The sequence below is a fragment of the Natator depressus genome, chromosome 26, assembly GCF_965152275.1.
Source record: "Natator depressus isolate rNatDep1 chromosome 26, rNatDep2.hap1, whole genome shotgun sequence".
NCBI classification, from domain to species: Eukaryota; Metazoa; Chordata; order Testudines; family Cheloniidae; genus Natator; species Natator depressus.
The window spans coordinates 6966611-6984735 of record NC_134259.1 but is presented as its reverse complement, the minus strand read 5'-3'; the positions used below and the strand labels follow the sequence as shown (position 1 = coordinate 6984735).

Here is an 18125-nt window from a genome sequence, read left to right as displayed (position 1 = left end):
TAACCAAGAATCAGACACTGTATAAAGAAAAATAGCATGATTCTCAGTTACACCAAGACCACTGTACACTGCTGTCGCAGTGTAAAAGGGCGTTAAAGTGGGAGTCAATTATATTTACTCCACATTTCAAGCTACAGCAGCATACAGGGGACTTCACGTAAATGAAGATCGGGCCCAAAGCGCTATTTCATTGTACCCAGGGTTGGTAGAAATGTTACGGAACTTGAAATTTTGATGTCATTTTTCATTGAAATTTTGAATAGATTACAAAAAAGGGAAAGTGTGTGTGTATCAATATTCCCCCTTCCCTGTTTTCCAAACCAGCTTTTACTGTACCAGATGTGGCTAAGAGGTGTTACTCGATCTTTGATATATCATGTTCTGCGTTTTGTATGGCACCTAGCACAATGGGGTTCTGGTCTGTGACTAGAGCACTGAGAAACTGCCACAATACAGCATCCTCCCGTTTATCTGAATAGCCTGGGCGGGGGGCCCATAGATTTCATTTGGATAATCAGGTGTTGGGATAATCAAGAGGGCAGCCTTTCATCCCAGCCCCCCTAGTGTTCTCTCTTGCAGTCAGAAACAGTTGGACAGGGTATAGACTTCGCTGTTATCACTGTGCATGCGCAGTAACCGCAAGGCAGCAGACCCCCTAGCACCTGGGCTCCTCTTGCAGCTGCTCGGCTCAGTGCATGTGTGCCCCAACGGTGGCTCCTGCAGGCTGCCTGGGGAGCAGAGTGGAGGGTGCACTGAAGAGGGAGCTGCACATCTCAGTGCTGCATCAGCCAGAGCTACACTATTGACTGGGTGAGGAGCGTCTTCATGCTACAGGCGCAAGGAGGAGGCGACGTTCATGCAGGCAGCGGGGCATAGTTGGCAGGTGGTTTCATTGTGGGGTGTGTATTCCGGCAGCTGGGCAGGGGGTTCCATTGGGGGGGTGTGCATTCTGGCAGCTGGGCAGGGGGTGCATTCCAGCTGCTAGGCAGGGTGGCTAGCTGTGGGGGTTGCATACAGGCAGTTGTTTTGGGGTCGGGGACGAGGAAGGGATTTGGAGAATGCAGACGTTTGAGTAAATAAATGGGAGTATACCGTACAAATAATAAGTCACCTTCTTATGAGCTTTAGACACCTTAGACTCCACATGCCTGATTCTCCATTAGTAACTTTATACCAGTGCAGACTGTAAAATGCATCCAAATCAGAAGGTAGCACTTTACACTCACTTTGTACAGGAATAAATGATGGCATAAAGAGTGAGATGGTAGAAAAATCAGACTTTACGCAGTTGAGTCACTTTGAATAGGACTTTTTTTAAAGTTCTTTTTGTCTTGCAAGAGTGTCTGTGCTATAAACAAGAAACAGCTAATGAAATGAATGGAAAAGAAACTACCGGGGGATAAAAACTTCTTTCACTAACCATTCCATCACCACATTTAGTTCCAGCAGCGACCATGCCTGTGTCTTCATTATTGTCATTAGGAAAACTGCCTTTGCATGAGTCGAAAGATAGTAGGTTTCCAGCTGTAGGCATTCGTGAACCACCAGTACAGAATAACTTCCCACACTGTATATCTCTGGGAGGAAAACACTTGCTTATCTTCTAGAATGTCAGAGCACAGCATACCTAGATGTCCTATCCCTGAGTCCATACACAGACTAGAACTGAAATAAAGATTTGAATTATAACCCTTATTATTTCAGCTCCAGTCTGTGTGTAGACAAGTCCTGGTGCTCAATTCTCACTGGCTTCCAGGGGAATTGAGGATCCTCACACTACTTTGCAGGACAGAATGCTTAATTTAACTGAACCCAGCCTCTGATTCTCTTCGGGTTCATTCTTCCTTTCTCAAAAGCTTCTCTCTGTGACTGATCTCACTCTAGTTTATTATGCTGTCTTTACCTGAATCAGAATTGTATTTAGAAACTGTACTTCTCTCTTTTCATCAGAAACTGCCCTGCTTTACTGCAACATCCAGGTTAAAAAGAGAAAAGCAAACCAGCCCCAATATGAAAGGAAGAGCTGCTAGAAGAGAGTTATCCTAGTTTTTTGCCTCTTCATATGGACATGAATTACCTATTTCCTAGAACCCCCCAGACTTCAACGAGGTAAGTACTTTTTTGCTTACTTTTTTGCACAGGGGATGAATGTGCCATTCACCTTTTTGCAGTGTCCATAATAAACTCCATTCTGGTTAGTCTTATAACAAGAGTGTACAGCTACTGTAGCACCTGGGAAGGAGGCAAAAAAGACAGAAAAGCCATGAAGAGCATGGAAAAGAGTATGCCCTGGGCCAGATCCTCTGCTGATGGAAAAGTGGTGGAGCTCCATTGACCTCACCAGCTGAGGAAATGATCCAGTCATTCTGTTGACATCACACACGTGTAATCGGATTTGCAGTGGCACATCACTCAAATGTATCCTGGACTATAGTAGCACCCAGGATGTTCTAGGTGCGAGCATATCTATGTAAAAAATAGATGAGGGATAAAGTACATTCAGGGGTGTGTGGCCAGAGGGCATGGCTGGGACATGCCAATCCCCAGCTTTTCATTTTGACTCCTTGAGGTCCATGATGGAACTTCAGGTGGCTCTAGATTACACTGGAGGACCAGGCTAGTTGACTGAGTTTAGGGATGGGCAAAGGTGAGCTTTATGCAGACCTTCACCCCTCTGTTCTCTGCCTCGCCCCCAGCCTGCACTGTGTGTTCTTCGCACACAGCGGAGGATCCAGTCCCATGTGAACCTATACAAACGCGGGGTTGCATGGCTATAAATGAGGACAACATTTGCAGCTACGCCTTTAGTGCCTGAAACTGTGTGGTGAGTGTGGTCCAGTGAGTAGGGCACTGGAGTGTAAGTCAGGAGGCCTTGGGTCTATTCCCAGCTTGCCACTGGCCTGCTGTGTGGCCTTGGCCATGTCCATACCACTCTCTGTACTTCTGCCCCTTGGTTTGCATTGCCTGTTTCAACTGTAAGCTCTTTGGAACAGGGACTATCTCTTACTGTGTGTTTGCCCAGTGCCTTGCACATTGGAGTTGCTTGGTGTGATGACACTAATACCCAGTGAAGAGCAGCTGATGTTTCTGATGGCTGCGTGTTAAGACGACAAGCACAATACGTTTATGCTGTAAAGATTAATTTGACTTTTTTGTCTTCTAAAATATCGTCGGTAATGAAGACCCTGCAGTTGGAACCTAGCTTATAATTTGTTGATAACAAGCAAGGCAGAATGGTGTCTTGTTTGCTCTCCCTGCCCTGTAGCGCCACAAAAACAAATTTTTATCGCTAAGTGAAAAGGGAGCATCATCATCATCATCATCACATCAGTGTGAAAACAGAGAAATGGCCTCAATTTATCATGTAAATTCTCCACCCGCTCCCGGACTGCCTTTTTTCCCCAACATTGTGCAAAAGAGGAGGAGTTTTCACAACTTCCTCTCTCCCCAGAAATGCATGTTAGAAAGTGTCTGAAATGTGGCACTGAGCTTATGAAACTGGTAGGGATCATCAGATGCAGTGGTGGCGTAAAAATACTAGATTTAAGCGCACATGGCCCAACAACCAAAAACCCCCACATGGAATGAAATCTTTAAAGCTTTCTTCCTTCTTCTTTGGGGGAGGAGTGAAGATGTGTGATCAAGCAGCTGCAAATACTGAGGGTTTGTCTACAAAGGAAAGTTAGCGGGGAGTGAGCTAGGGTGTGAATTTAAAGCCCAGTAGCTACTCTGCACTAACTTGCTGTGTGGACACCTTTCAGAGTAGCAGCCGTGTTAGTCTGTATTCGCAAAAAGAAAAGGAGTACTTGTGGCACTTTAGAGACGAACAAATTTATTTGAGCATAAGCTTTCGTGAGCTACAGCTCACCCTTACTCCTCATTAAGGGTGCCTTTGGTACTTATCTACATGGCCCTGCAGTTTGGACTGCAGTGCTATGCTATAGCTCCCCTGGGTGGACACCGTTGGCGCAAATTAAAAGATACCTAGTTCGGGATCCTGGACCTTTTAGTTTGCGCTGGAAGTGTCCACATGGGGCAGTTACAGAACAGCACACCAGCGCATGCTAATACACGCTGCGCTTCGCACCCCTGTAATCTGAAACCCGGCCACCATCAACCATTTGACCTACCAATAGGGTGCAAGAAAAGCTATGGGGTTTGTACACGCAAGCGCTCAAGGAACCTTAGTACCAATAACTCTGTGCTGAGGCATTAAGACAGAAAAGGGAAGTTCTCTCTTTTTTTTTTTTTTTTTTAGGAAGTATTAACAGATTTCAGAGAAGTTTCTGTTGGCTTTGTTTTCTAAATGAATGTGACTCTGAGAAAAGGAGATTAAGCAGGTTCTCCAATGTGAAAAAAATGCTTAAAACTACTCCGCCTCCATGTCTTGGACACATTTTTTGCCATGCTGGGAAAGTGGTAATTGAATACTTGTAAAAACCAGTTAATCCTGATGATAAACTGGGCTGACAATAAATTAAATAGAGTGCTGTAAATATAGCCCCTTCCACAACAGGTGGAATGTTAAGACGCTAGGACCACACCTGCATAACATCATAGCACAATTATATTGACGTGTTGGCTCCCATTCTCAAAAGGTACTTGACAGATTGTCACAAATCTGTCCTGAACTGTCCCCCTCACCTTAAACAATCTGATTAATTTAATGACAGCATCCACTCACCTGATCCCCAAAGAGCAATGCATTGGCTCTGCAGGGTGGGGCATTTCCCCATGTAACAGTAACCCTGGCCATCTCTGCAAGGGTATCCGTTGACTCTGAATCGATCCACTGGGCACTGGTGGGACTGGCCAGTACACAGCTCGGGCAGGTCACAGTCGTGCTTTATCGGTCGGCAAAGAGTCCCTGCTTTTTTAATCTGTAGCAGAAAGAGAGAGCAGTGGTTTTAGACATGCCATTCCCCCATATCATTTAAAATACCCAGCAATGGACTTATCCCAGGGCTGAATAGGACTAAAAAGTCTCTAACGGTCTGATCACCCATGTTACCCATTAAGGGCAAAGGGTGAGTGTTTGTTTGGTAGCTCTGAAAACCAGGCCACCTCGAACCAATTGTGCAGTCCTTCCATGCATGCCTCCCTCATTGAAACGAGTAGAACTTCCAATTCCCAGAGAAATCAGTGGGACTTCTGCATATATAATGACTGCATAATCGGGTCCTTTCATTGAGCCTGCTAATCAATGACATCGGCAGCCATCCTATAAACTCACTGGTGCTAGCTATAAAATGCTTCTAGCGAGTGACCTTTAAGTGTCATGTGTCGTTGCTTTCAAACACCTGATATAATTTCCAGGGAGAGGATTATTTTAGCTTTGGTGCAGATCAGTTATTTGCTGGCTACCGTTATTTCCAATGAGATTCAGAGACATCCTGGGTTAAGCTGCTGCCATTTTAAAGAAGGCTGGAAAATGTACGCTACATCATACTCTGAGAATCAGAGCTGCGGCAAACCCAGCACAATGGGTGTTGTTAATAATGCAGATTAAAATACTTTGCGGTTTCTGGTAGAAGGTACTCAGCATTTCACACAGGGACAGCCATGGAGCTTGCTGCAGTGGCAACGATGCATTGTGTACCTCCTATGCTCTCCGTTACACACCTTTTCTAAACACTCCTGGCTGTGTTATGGCTAAGTTGGACTGCAAGCTCTTTGGAGAAGAGCCCTGTGATTATTTAGTTGTCCTTAACATACCGTTGCCACCCATGACTTAGTAGGATATAAAGGTAATGGATGATCTTGTGGTTAAGATACAATCATGAGAGTCGGATGTGGATTTTATTCCTGTGTCTTCCACAGCCACACTGTATGAGTCACATAAACTTTCTGGGCCACAGCCTCAGTGGGTGTAAACTAGGGTGGTTCCACTGACTTGAATGGAGCTATGTCAGTTTATACCAGCTGAGAATCTGGTGCTCCATGCGTCAGTTTACCTGTCTGGAGAGATGGGGAATGCTGAGAGGTTAATTAACATTGGGTTGAATTAATCAATATCGGTGGAGCACTTTGAGGTCCTCCAATGGAAGGTGCTTGAGAAGTGCAAAGTATGATGATTGTTATAATGCTGCATCAAAGATAAACAACAGCCATTGTTCCATTTTAAAGGGGTCCTCCTGCCTTGCCCCAAAACACCACCAAAACCCAAAGAAACAGCTGAGATCAAAAGGGGTCTCACTTGGCAGTTTTCACAGCACTCTCCAAATCCACATTTAGCATTCGGCTTCAGCTTGCACGTCGCAGCTTCACAGCAGATATTTGTGCATTCCTGTGAAACAATCACAGAGAAAATTACTGGCACGGTACAGTGCTCTGTGTTTTTGTTTTGTTTTGTTTTTTTTCCCAGTAGCACATTTCTGATAGGACAGCCTGTACTTCGCTTAAAGAGAGAGAACGAGATGCATTTGTGCAACACGTATCTAAAATGGCTTTACGGCAAAGCAAACTGATACTAATCATTCTTCAGGAGGATTGTGCGTGACAACGAAGCATGCTTGATTATAAAATTGCAGAATCAAGTGGTGCAGGGAACGGCTGGTTTTGTGTTTTTTTTTTTTTTTTGTTTTTTGTTTTCCTTCGGCACAGATCACATACGGCTCTTCCTTATTGTAACTGAATCGGCTTACCATTCAGCTCAGCCTAACCACTCAGCTTTCTGCTGTCCCCCAATACACGCATTCTGCCTTGACAATCGGCTGGAAACTCAGTGTTCTTAGAAATAAGTTTCCACACTAGCTTCAAGACTGTTTTTTGTGGCCCTAATGACTGTACTGTGTGTCTCGTGGCATTTGAATGGATATTCCATGGAAAAATGCTACTGAAGCATATTCTGGCAGAAGTTAATTCTGGGAGCGAGCAAGAAAATTATTTCATTTGGGCTAATGTACATTTGAGTCGACCTTGATTCTTCCAGCTATACTTCAGAAACATGTAAAGCTCAACAAACCGTAACGCTGGGTTAATTGAAGATTAGGGTTAATTTAAGGTGCGTTCTGAGCTCCCCAAGGCAGCACTGACTGAAGCTCCCCCTTTGCAAGACCGGTAACCTTCCCTCCTCCAGAGGTCCTCTGCTTCTCAGGGTTGAAGACCAAGGGCCTCATTTTCAATTACACTAAGGTTCCTTCGCACAACCCAGGCGGTGTAAAGAAGCCTTAATGTAGGGGTAATTGCAAAGTGGATGGGAAATGCTACCAAATCAGCACACCTCCCAACGTTTGCCAGTGGCTAAAGTGGGACAGGTCCTGCCCCCAGGGGTGGGATGCTGGCGGGGGGAGGGGGGGGCGCGACTGGGGTGGCACGAGGGAGCTGCAAGTTTGCCCTGCACTCACCCAGCACTGGCAGCACCTGCAGTTCCTGTCCTGCAGGGCTGGCTGGGCTTGGCTCCGGTGGTCTGAGCACATGCCTGGTTTATGGAAGGGAGGGGTTGTGAAAGGCTAGTGAAGGGGCAAAGCTGGGAGTGAGGAGAGAATAGGAGAGTAGGGAGGGGAGAGGCTGCCAGGGAGGAGAAGGGGGGACAGGGAGCGGGTCATAATGCTTGCAGCCCAGAATGGAAAGCCGAGACCAGAGTCGCTTTACCCGGGTTTGTAGGTTAAAGTGGAACAGCCCCATGAAACCTGGGACAGTTGGAAGGTATGAATCAAAGTAGTAGCATTTCATAACCTTGTTGCACTGGGCTAACTGGCTACACAAAGGGCAGAGAAATAGAGAATCTGGCACCTTCTCTGCAGCTCTGAGTTTTCTGCACCCTCAAGTAGCAGAAGGTTTCAGATGTCTCCCAAGACCTCTGGACAATCAGGGGTTACTTGTGGAAGAATGAGGTGGACTTAAAAAACAAGGCTACATTCAAAGAGCCAGAAGCTTCTGTAGAGTTTCTACCCCTCGATAAATCTTATTTTTTCACAACTATTCATAGGTACCTCTGGAGTTCCACAGTCACACTCTTCTCCTTTCTCTACAAAGCTGTTCCCACAAACCGGGGTTGCTACTATGTCTTTCAGTGCAGGCATATTGGTGATGCACATTGGTGTTCGGTTCAATAGGTATTTCTGAAAATCCTGGAGGCTGCATGCAGTAAAATCCTTGGGGATGTTATAGCTGCGTAGATGAATCAACATTATTTCAGTGACAACTAATTACACACAACACACAGAGCGTATAGGACATGAATGAAATGAGTGCCCTCGTCCCAATTAATCAAATACAGTAGTTTCCCCAAATACTCTTTAAAAACCTGGAAAGTTTAGTTTAATTTCTGGGCATTTACAAATATTTTTGTTGGGGTGAAAATTAAAAAAAAAAAAAAAAACTTTTTTGGAGATACTGACAACATGGAGAGAGCATCTTCTTAGATCATAAATTCCTGGCTCTATAAGACAAGTGTGTACAGTGGTTACTTCTGGTGCCTGAAGTACCCAGTTTTCCCTACTATGGTCCTGTGGCAGCAATATTAATCCATGATCTCTATATCTCAACCACCAACATCCTAAAGTCTCAAATCGGTGTTGAATAGTTTGACCTCGGGAAGTTCTCCTCTTTTACTGGAGTTTCGGCACATGGACTAAAGTGGTGGGATTTTTTTTCTTTTTTTTAAACCAAAAATACATTGCCTCAACCACCCACTCTTTAGACGTATGAAAAAAAGAGGAGAAAAATAACATGACAAAAGGGAAGAGAATAAAGGACGTGTGGTTATAAGAGAAACACTGGTGAAACAATTAAGGAGAAAGAGTGGGAAGTTTACACAGAATGAAAAGCCACATTTCTAGAGGAGTCAAGCTTGGTGGACACAAATTTTAATCACCTGGGATCTGAAACAAAGCCCGTCTACATCAATTCTGCAGATAAACACAAACAGCAGGAAGTGAACCATCATCACGAGTATAAAGGGAAGTTTATCTTAAGCAAGCCTCTATGGGAACTGTGAAGACTGGATGTTGAGGAGAGGTGGGTGTTTTGTTTAACTAAGGATTACGTAAAATTGTGCTGGAAACTTCAGGGATGCTTTCAATTGGCTGCTTATTGGAGAGGCAGATAACTAGGGCAAGTGGCTCTATGGGAGAAATCCACTTAAGTTACAAGCAAGTTTTTCAGGACATGAAACAGGATATGCAAAGACTGGGTAAGTTCTGTCTCACCACAGACGTGTGAAGAGTCATGCTTTCTGGGCTCATTGTTTCACATGTTACAGTTATTGTAAGTGTGTGTTTGTGGCGTAGTTCACAGATCCATTTCAACAGTACGCTATTAGCCTTCTCCAAAATGAAGCGAATGGAAAGACTCCCATTGACATCAGCGGGCCTTGGATTGGGCCCAGCTGTATTTTAAAGCACTCACAGGCTTTGTAGTTCCCTTTTTGCAGATGCAAACGCCTCACCTGAGTTGTGCTGCCATGATACAAGATCCCGAATTGCATTTGCAGAAGCTAGTGTCGTGATTCATGCCAAAATTATGCCCCATCTCGTGTGCCATGGTGGCTCCAATTGAAATTGGATTGGTATTATGGTCCTGCGGTGATGAGAACAATAGAACTGTCAGTTATTTCTATCAACCTGGGAGCAGGTTTGGAACAGAGCACAGCATAAGAGAAATGACATGGCTAAGAAATAGGAATCCCAAAATAAATATCCCCAAATGCAGAATACTTTGTATAAACCTGGAAAGGGATTTTTTTAAACGTTTGTTTAATTGCATCTTAATTAGAAAGCAACAAAATTATTTAGCTCAAAATTCTTTCTCCATCTCTCTCTCTAGACTGGAATTTTCAAAAGAGTCTAAGACTAGAAACTACACCAGTAGACTTAAAGCAGTAAAACTCTTCGCCTCCCTTCAGTGTGGATGCAGTTAAACTGGTATACAAGGGCTTATGCCAGGATAGCTTATTCTGGATCAGGAAGTGAAGCAAACTATAGCAAAACATGGCACCTTTATGCCAATATACCTGTATTCAGACTAGGGTTTACACTGGAATACCTATATCAGGGGGGGGAGAATCGCACCCCCAACTGACGTAGATATACTGGTATAACTTCTTAGTGTATACCAGGCCTAAGGGAGATAGGCAGCCATTTTTTATTGAATTGTAAGAGGAATTGGGCACTTAAATCCCTTAAACTTCTTTGAAAATCCCAGCCCCTCTCCCTCTATCGCATCTAACATTGTAATATGTTTACACATTATTAAATGATGTGTGGTAGGGAGAAGTGATAAGGGTAAAGAGAACTGCTCTGGCTAGGGATGAATCATGTTTTTTATATCTCTCTTGCGGTTGTGTGCTTTTAAACGTATGCCAAGGGCTTCTGGAACTCTGGCTGGCTTTCTCTTCTTGGTAAGGAGTTGCTTTTGGGTGGAAATCTAAATAAATAAGCTGTGTTTGATAGTAGAATGGCGTAAAAGTCAAGGTGTGTTGCATTATTCCAAAATCCCCATCAGACACTGCAGTATATGCTACTACATCTTGGCCCCTGTGTGTTCTAAAGTACGTTCTGTCAGGTTTCACATCCAAATCACATCACATAAAAATCGGGGTATTTGGCTTTAGAGATTTGGCTCGGTCCTTTAAAGCATTTGGCTCAGTCAGTGAACTTTGGGTCCAGAGGTGAACTTCCCTTGCTTTCAAGGAGAGGATTTGCATCGAATGTTCTGGTTTAGGCGCATATCTACTTCATTTTTTTTTTATCTGTCTCTAATTTAAGATGCTCAGTGTTGTGATTTGGGGTATCCTGGTCAAAACCGATTCCATCGTTTACCCCTTTCTTTTAAATCGTGGTACGTGATTCTGTTCTGCTCTTCCTTATATTAGTTTATAAATAAACAGCTCTGTACGCTCTGGAGCCTCATGCAGTAATGAAATGCACCCCAAATAATGCCACGCAGCAAATTGATGTGTTACAAATTCCAGTGACCTTTGCCTGCTGGTTAAATGTTACCCAAAAAACCAACCAGACCTGAACAATGCCTGAGGAATGAGTAGAACTGCACATGGTTCCCACAAAGGCCAATCCGACCGTTGGCCCATCAAAATCAATCGCTCTGTAAGGAAGCAAAAAAACACAGCGTGAAGCCCAGTGATCTGTCACAAGGGTGAAAACCTGATGGCATTGCTGGTGGTTTTGTTGATTGAACTGGAGATTCCCTTAGGCACGGTCCCCTTAGTCAGAACTAGTATGATTCTCAAGGGCACAAATACTTAAGAGCCTGACTCCCATTGGCTTTCAGTGGGATTTAGGCGCTTACCTGTCATTTGTGCCCTTGACACACTCTCCCTCAGGGTCATAGTTGGGACACTGCAGCTGAATAATCCTGAATTTTGGATCTGAATTCCGACTTTGCAGCTCAGATATATCTTTATATTGGCTCCAGTTCAGTAAAGCACTTAAGCACAGGTTCAGTTTTAAGCATGTGAATGATTTCATCCCTTTTCTGCAAGACTAGATTTATCCGAGCATTTAAGTATTTGATTAAATTAATCCTGATTCAGCAAACCACTTAAGTACATTTTTAACGCCAAGTATGTGCTTAAGTTCCACTGATATCAATGGGACATTAGCACATGCTTCAATGTTAGCATGTGCTTTGGTAAACCAGGCCCAGTGGGCTCGTGCCAGAATATTGAATTGGGCACCTCTCCAAAGTTCTGATTCAGAGCAGAATCTGGGTGTGAGCTCTGTATTTCAGGCCCAGATAGAGAGAGAGCCAGCTGCAAAATTCATATCCAGCTCCTCATTCAGATATTAAACTTCCCCCTCCCCCCCTCCAAAAGTTCATGGGTGCCTAGGTCCATCTCTATTCATTCATTTTATTTGCATTTATACTAACACTTTGCATGGTATCCTGTTTTGCCGGAGCTCAGACGAGATGAACTTAACCATCTCTTTTGCCCTGAAAAACCGATAGGTGAAATGCTAGCCCTGTTGAAGTCAATGGCAAAACTCCTGTTGACTTAAATGGGGCCAGGGCTTCACCCTATCGATCTGTGAATATTACAACCCGGTGTTTGAAATGACAAAACTAGAACCCTTACAGACTGCATATCTGGTTATCTTTGTAAACAAGTTTCTGGGTACAAATTGTTCTGGCATATTTGGAAATACAAGTGGAAAAGGCCAGGATACGTACGTGAGTAACTGAGCGTTGTCATTATTCTTCCGTTTCAGCAGGTCCGATTGACGCCATGCTGAGAATTTGTCCAAGGTGGTGCCTGCTGAAGAATTCACAGTGAACGGATCCCCAGCCGACCAGATTTCTAGGCCAATCAAAGCCACGTAAATGTTTAAGGCTTTATAAACCTGCAGTAAGGAGAGAGCAAGGACAGAAGAAGTAAGTAACTTATAATTTTTTCAGACAGCAGGGACTTATTCTGATAATGAGTTTGTTTTTAATCACCTAACATTTGTTCATTTCTAAAACTAGATGAACTTTTCTGAATTCTGAAATTCCGATGAAGTTTTGAAACTAAAAAAAAAATCAGAAAAAATCTGATTTTTCTTAATTCTGCCTCTTCTCCTCCCCCCCCCCGTCCCTCCTCCCCATTTTTTGGACCAACTTAAGAAACTGTCAAAATAAGTTACATTTTGAAATTGCAACAGCATATTTGAAGAAATTACAAACTTAAAAGAGAGGGAAAAAATTGGAAATTTTTCACAACTTCTTTTTAATGAACTCTAATCAGTTTTTTGTTACAGTTGCTACGACACGGATGCCATAAACCCCTCCTTAAAAATATTTGATTTAGTTATGTAATTATTTCTCCCTCACTTCTGAACATACAGCCCGGGATATTATGGACATGTGGCATACGCTCGGGGCTAGATCTCTAGCTGCTGTGCTAGTAAGGCTCCTTTACACTCTAAGAGCAATATAATAAATGGGGCATTAATCATAAATGAGAATCAGGCACATGGAGTTCAATGGGATTGATTATCGTGTGCTTAAAGTTAACCACATGCATGCGCATTTGGAGGATTGGAGCCTAACTATATTAAAAAAACTCAGTCTATAAAAACTTGGCATAGAGTTTCCTCTGAAGGAAGAATTTTCTTTGAAAATTTGATGGAAACTGAAAGGTTTTCTGAAGATCTGGTCTTCTTATTTAAAAAAAAAAAAATCTTTGTAGCGTTTATTACAATTTTGCCTTTTACACGAGCATGGTTTGCCACTGACTTGACTTTGTGTAGTAAGTTGCTTGACTGCAAAGATGGTGTAAACCACTATGTTGATTTGGCAGCGTTTCATACCCACTTTGCGCTGCTGTGAATAAACCGTGCAAGGCATGGGGCAGTAAAGAATCAGAGCCAGTGTCTCTACTGTTGTTTTCAACCAAACCATTGTGGACTATGAGAGAAAAATCATTAGTTTGATATCATGGTCCTGTTGCTTTGAAGGCACAGAGTCTCCTTTCATTTTTTCCACCTGACCCTTTATTTATGCTTTATTCACTCTTTCATAAATGCCAGCAGATCCGATTTTCTTCATTCTTGTCTAGGTGTAATTACAGAAAACTCCCGAGACTGCAAAACTTAATAAATTCTGTAGCACTTTTACTTAATAATAACAGGGCTTACCATGTTGATGTAATTGATTATTTCAAATACCCGTGTTCTTATACTCGTCATGTTGCGGTTGTACTTCCTATACTGCAAAAATAAATATGAAAGCATCAGTAACAGGATAAGGGAAAAAAATAATAAAACCGTGATTGTAGGGGAAAAGACCTGAAACATTTCAAATAAAACTGCACCACAGATCAGTGGTCTTTGTTAAAGTGAAATGAAGGTCTTAGTACAGCAACTAAGCTCAGTTTACTATTTATCTCGTATTCATATCATGTTGTATATTTCAAATCCCTCATACTGTATGATATTCAGCCCTATGCAGAGGGAGAGCACCAGGCCTACTGAAGTCCCCCTGATGCTCTATTTTGTGCATTTAAGTGAGACTTCAGTGGTGCATAGGCCTTGTATTGCAGTGAATTTCACCCATTAGTTGTTGAGATTTGAACAGCTATTTGAGCGCAGATGGTGATGTTAAGAACGTAAGAGCTGCCATACTGAGTCAGACCATGGTTCATCTTGTCCAGGATCCTGTCTCCAACAGTGGCCTGTAGCAGAGCTTCAGTGGGATGTACAAAACAGGGTAATTATGAAGTGATCCACCCCTGTCTTCCACTCCCAGCTTCTGGCAGTCAGAGGTTTAGGGTCACTCTGAGCCTGGGGCTATGTCTCTGACCATCTTGGCTAATAGCCATTGATGGATCCAGCTTCCATGAACTGATCCAGTTCTTTCTTGAACCCAGTTATACTTTTGGCCATCACAACATCCCATGACAGTGAGTTCCCCAGAGTAATTGTTCGTTTTGTGGAAAAAATACTTCCTCTTGTTTTTATTAAACCTGCTGCCTATTCATTTAATCAGGTGACCCCTAGTTTTTGTATCATGTGAAAGAGTAAATAACACTTCTCCATTTACTTTTTTCGCACTATTCATGATTTTGTAGCCCTCAATCATATTCCCCTTTATTTGTCTATTTTCTACATACAACTACACACAGCACTAGAGCTCCTGCAGCCCACCACACCTACTGTACTGCAATCACAATAGTATAGGTTGAGAACCAAAGGCTCAGGGACTAGGTCCCAGATACTGTCCCCCATTCTTAGAATCATAGAACTGGAAGGGACCTCGAGAGGTCATCTAGTCCAGTCCCCTGCAGTCAAGGAAGGACTAAATATTATTTTTGTTTTTCTTTGTCGGATAACAGCTGTTCTAGATATTAAGCCAGATCTTCAGCTGATGTAAATTAGCATCATGCCATTGTAATCAGTGCTGAGTTACACTAGCTATGGATCTGGCCTATTACTTTTAACGCACAGTGCCTAGAGACTGGGACCGAGTCTCCCAGCCCAGGCAGACAGAAAAGTGCTATTGGAGTTTGAGCTAGTGTGCTAAAAATATCAGTGTGGCCTTTGTGGCTTGGACTGCAGCTCAGGCTCTCAAGCCTCGGTGGTGTGGCGGGCTTACCCTAAGGGGCCTGCAAACGCTTACTATCAGGGGTAGCATTACCATAAGTGTTTGCTAATATGAAATCATTGGGATTAGTTCTCATAATAAACACGAAGGGCTTGATCCAAAGCCCATTAAAGTCAGTGGAAAGACTTTCCTTGATTTCAATAGGCTTTGGATTGGACTTTACATCTGGTAGTGTTTTGTGTGCTAAAATAGAAGGTACACGCATAGGGCCTGGTTCTGATCACAACCGAAATCCATTTTTCATCACTGATTTCAGTTGGTTTAATCCTGATTGACACAAGTGCAAGTGAGGAAGAATCAGATTTGCAGAGTGTTAGAGGACGTGGTACAAGGGTGACAGAGTAGCCTAAACTCCTACAGATCTGGGTTTCTTCCTGTCCCTTTAGGGTCTGGTTTACATTAAAGCCCCTTTACACTGTTCTGGCAGAATTAGGAGCCTTAGCATAGGTGTGAAGTACAGTTCCACTCACTCTAAGGCCCCTTTCCACTGTGGTGTAAAGGGGCTTTAGCACAAATGAGAGTGAGGCCCTTAGAATCTTAAAAAAAAAAAAAAAGAAAAGAAAAAGAAAAAAAAGAAAATGAAAAAGTGGAAATAGCAGGTTTTTATGAAAATTAGTTTCAAAGAGATTGCTCCTGGGCTGCTGTCAAGTTTCTGCCTTTGGCAAATATTTAAGGCTGAGTAAACTTCCTCCTGAAAACTGGGACATATGACGGAAGTGCCATACTTTCGTAACACCAAATATAGTAATGTTCTTAGAAAATATGCTGATGGGGGGGGAAAAAAGAAGAAACGATTTGGAAAAAAAATTGGTCTAGTTTTTGTTCATTTATTTTTCATGCCAAGATGATTCGCCTTGCCTGGTACTGCGCTGTTTTAGTTAATGGAAGCACGTGATGTAACTTCCGAGTGTTGGGTCCCGTAGATTTTAGATGAGAGGAGCATGAATCAGTAAGCATGAAAGTGTCTGTCAGAAATATTACCAGCTGTGGACCTGATACTGCAAACACAGGTTGCTTAACTTTGAGCCCACTGGTTGCAATTGAGACTATTCTTGTGCTTGAAGTTCAGCACGTATTTGTTTGCAGGATCAGGGCCTTTTTATAATATCCATATTTTACCTACACAGAAGGTTGCATAATTGATCAGCTATGATTCTCCTGTATTCAAAATCTTCTTCTTTATTTGCAAACCTCTCCTGGCCCATGAATACTTTTGGTGGCCGTAACTCTATCTGCTCCTCTCCATATTCCCTCTGCTCAGGTGGGCTCCAAATCTTTGAAAGGCTGTTGAAAATACTTTATTAAAGGTATTGGGAACAAGATGGTGGTCAGGATCATGCAGGCTAATGAGCTGATCCTACAAGCTATTCTGCATATCATAGAATCATAGAATAGAATCATAGAATATCAGGGTTGGAAGGGACCTCAGGAGGTCATCTAGTCCAACCCCCTGCTCAAAGTAGGACCAATCCCCAATTTTTGCCCCGTATCCCTAAAGGCCCCCTCAAGGATTGAACTCACAACCCTGGCTTTAGCAGGCCAAAGCTCAAACCACTGAGCTATCCCTCCCCCCAAAAGCTGCTCCCACTCCTCCCCCTCTTCCGCAGAGTCCCACTGAGGTAGTTAGGGTTCCATATGGGCACAGTGATTTAGATTCATAGATATTAAGGTCAGAAGGGACCATTATGATCATTTAGTCTGACCTCTTGCACAATGCAGGCCACAGAATCTCACCCACCCACTCCTGCAAAAAACCTCTCACCTATGTCTGGGCTACTGAAGTCCTCAAATCGTGGTTTAAAGACTTCAAGGAGCAGAGAATCCTCCAGCAAGTGACCCGTGCCCCATGCTACAGAGGAAGGCGAAAAACCCTCCTCCAGGGCCTCTTCCAATCTGCCCTGGAGGAAAATTCCTTCCCGACCCCAAATACGGCGATCAGCTGAACCCTGAGCATATGGGCAAGATTCACCAGCCAGATACCCAGGAAAGAATTCTCTGATTTGCTTGTGTGGAGCAACTTGTGGGATCAGGGTCAAAGTGTGTCATGTGGCTGGTCCACCTAGAGGGTGACCGCCTACTACTACTACCAGCTAGCTCATATGATATCCTGTCCTGAGCCTCTGAGAAGCACAACACAGAACCTGCAGCCCAGGGGGATGGAGAAGACTATGGTGGCTAAGTGACCTTTGGGTCCTGCCCGCTCCAGGACGCCTGATAGAATGTAGATAGTCCTGGGGGTCTGTCTCAGTTAGGGCAGGCTTGGCTGGGATTCTGCAGCCCTGCCCCAGCACGCCCCATATGCCAGGGCTTACGAAGGATCTGCAGAGGACAGCCTTACGGCTGTCTTCCTCAGTGCCTGCACTAGGGGAATCCTCCCATAGCTAGAACTGGGGATTTTAGGTCTCCTTCTATAGCTCCCTTATGTAGCGCAACCAGGGATGGCAAGTGGGTAAGGATCTCACACTAGTCGCAGGGCAACAGAGAGCCGGGCCATACACGTATATCGTCATCCAAAAAATGTCAATGTGTTGACAGACATTTTCCAATCAGTTTTACTTGAGATCTGTATTTTGCTGTCCATTGTGAATTTCAAATCTTCACCGGGCAGGATCTTCCTTGCTCGGAGTTGGCTTAACTCTGCCCCTGCCGCTGAAGTCAAGGATAATACTCCCATTCATCTCAGTGGGAGCACAGTTAGACCGCTGCCGAATGCTTTGAAAAATCGAATCCATAGTTGTTGTTGTAGAGGTAACATGACAAAGGTTTGTCTGAATACTCACCGCAGCATTGTCTACAACTATGTAGACTTCGACATACTTCTTCGCTTTCAGGTATTCCTGTTTCTAAGAAAAACATTTTGCAAAAGATTGTTAGGACCTGTTCCGATCTGCCCCCTTTAGATTCAAGAAGAATATTTTATAATCGTATAATCTCTCTCGCTCTCTTTCTCGCTAAATTACTGAGAGTGGAAATGCTGTCATCTCCATTTTACAGTTGAGAAGCTCAGGCTCAGATTTTCAAAGGTATTTAAGTGCCTAAAGATGCAGACAGGCACCTAGTAGAATTTACGAAAGCACCTTACA

General features: G+C 43.5%; 1 protein-coding gene and 1 long non-coding RNA gene across 2 annotated transcripts in view; one reads left to right on the top strand and one right to left on the bottom strand.

The window, feature by feature from the left end:
- LOC141978292 (uncharacterized) overlaps window positions 1–12327 on the top strand; it is a 31707-nt gene extending 19380 nt beyond the window's left edge. Inside the window, exons 3-4 of the long non-coding RNA XR_012636363.1 lie at window positions 1951–2109; window positions 12171–12327. This is a non-coding gene — a long non-coding RNA (uncharacterized LOC141978292). The remainder of the gene's footprint in view (window positions 1–1950; window positions 2110–12170) is intronic.
- LOC141978287 (zinc metalloproteinase-disintegrin-like NaMP) overlaps window positions 1–18125 on the bottom strand; it is a 51405-nt gene that overhangs the window by 11192 nt on the left and 22088 nt on the right. The window contains exons 7-16 of the mRNA XM_074940280.1: window positions 17823–17885; window positions 13578–13649; window positions 12133–12302; window positions 10962–11046; window positions 9392–9522; window positions 7935–8112; window positions 6197–6286; window positions 4685–4880; window positions 2130–2232; window positions 1421–1577 (exon numbers count right to left, since the gene is read on the bottom strand). Coding sequence (XP_074796381.1) covers window positions 1421–1577; window positions 2130–2232; window positions 4685–4880; window positions 6197–6286; window positions 7935–8112; window positions 9392–9522; window positions 10962–11046; window positions 12133–12302; window positions 13578–13649; window positions 17823–17885 — 1245 coding nt within the window. The remainder of the gene's footprint in view (window positions 1–1420; window positions 1578–2129; window positions 2233–4684; window positions 4881–6196; window positions 6287–7934; window positions 8113–9391; window positions 9523–10961; window positions 11047–12132; window positions 12303–13577; window positions 13650–17822; window positions 17886–18125) is intronic.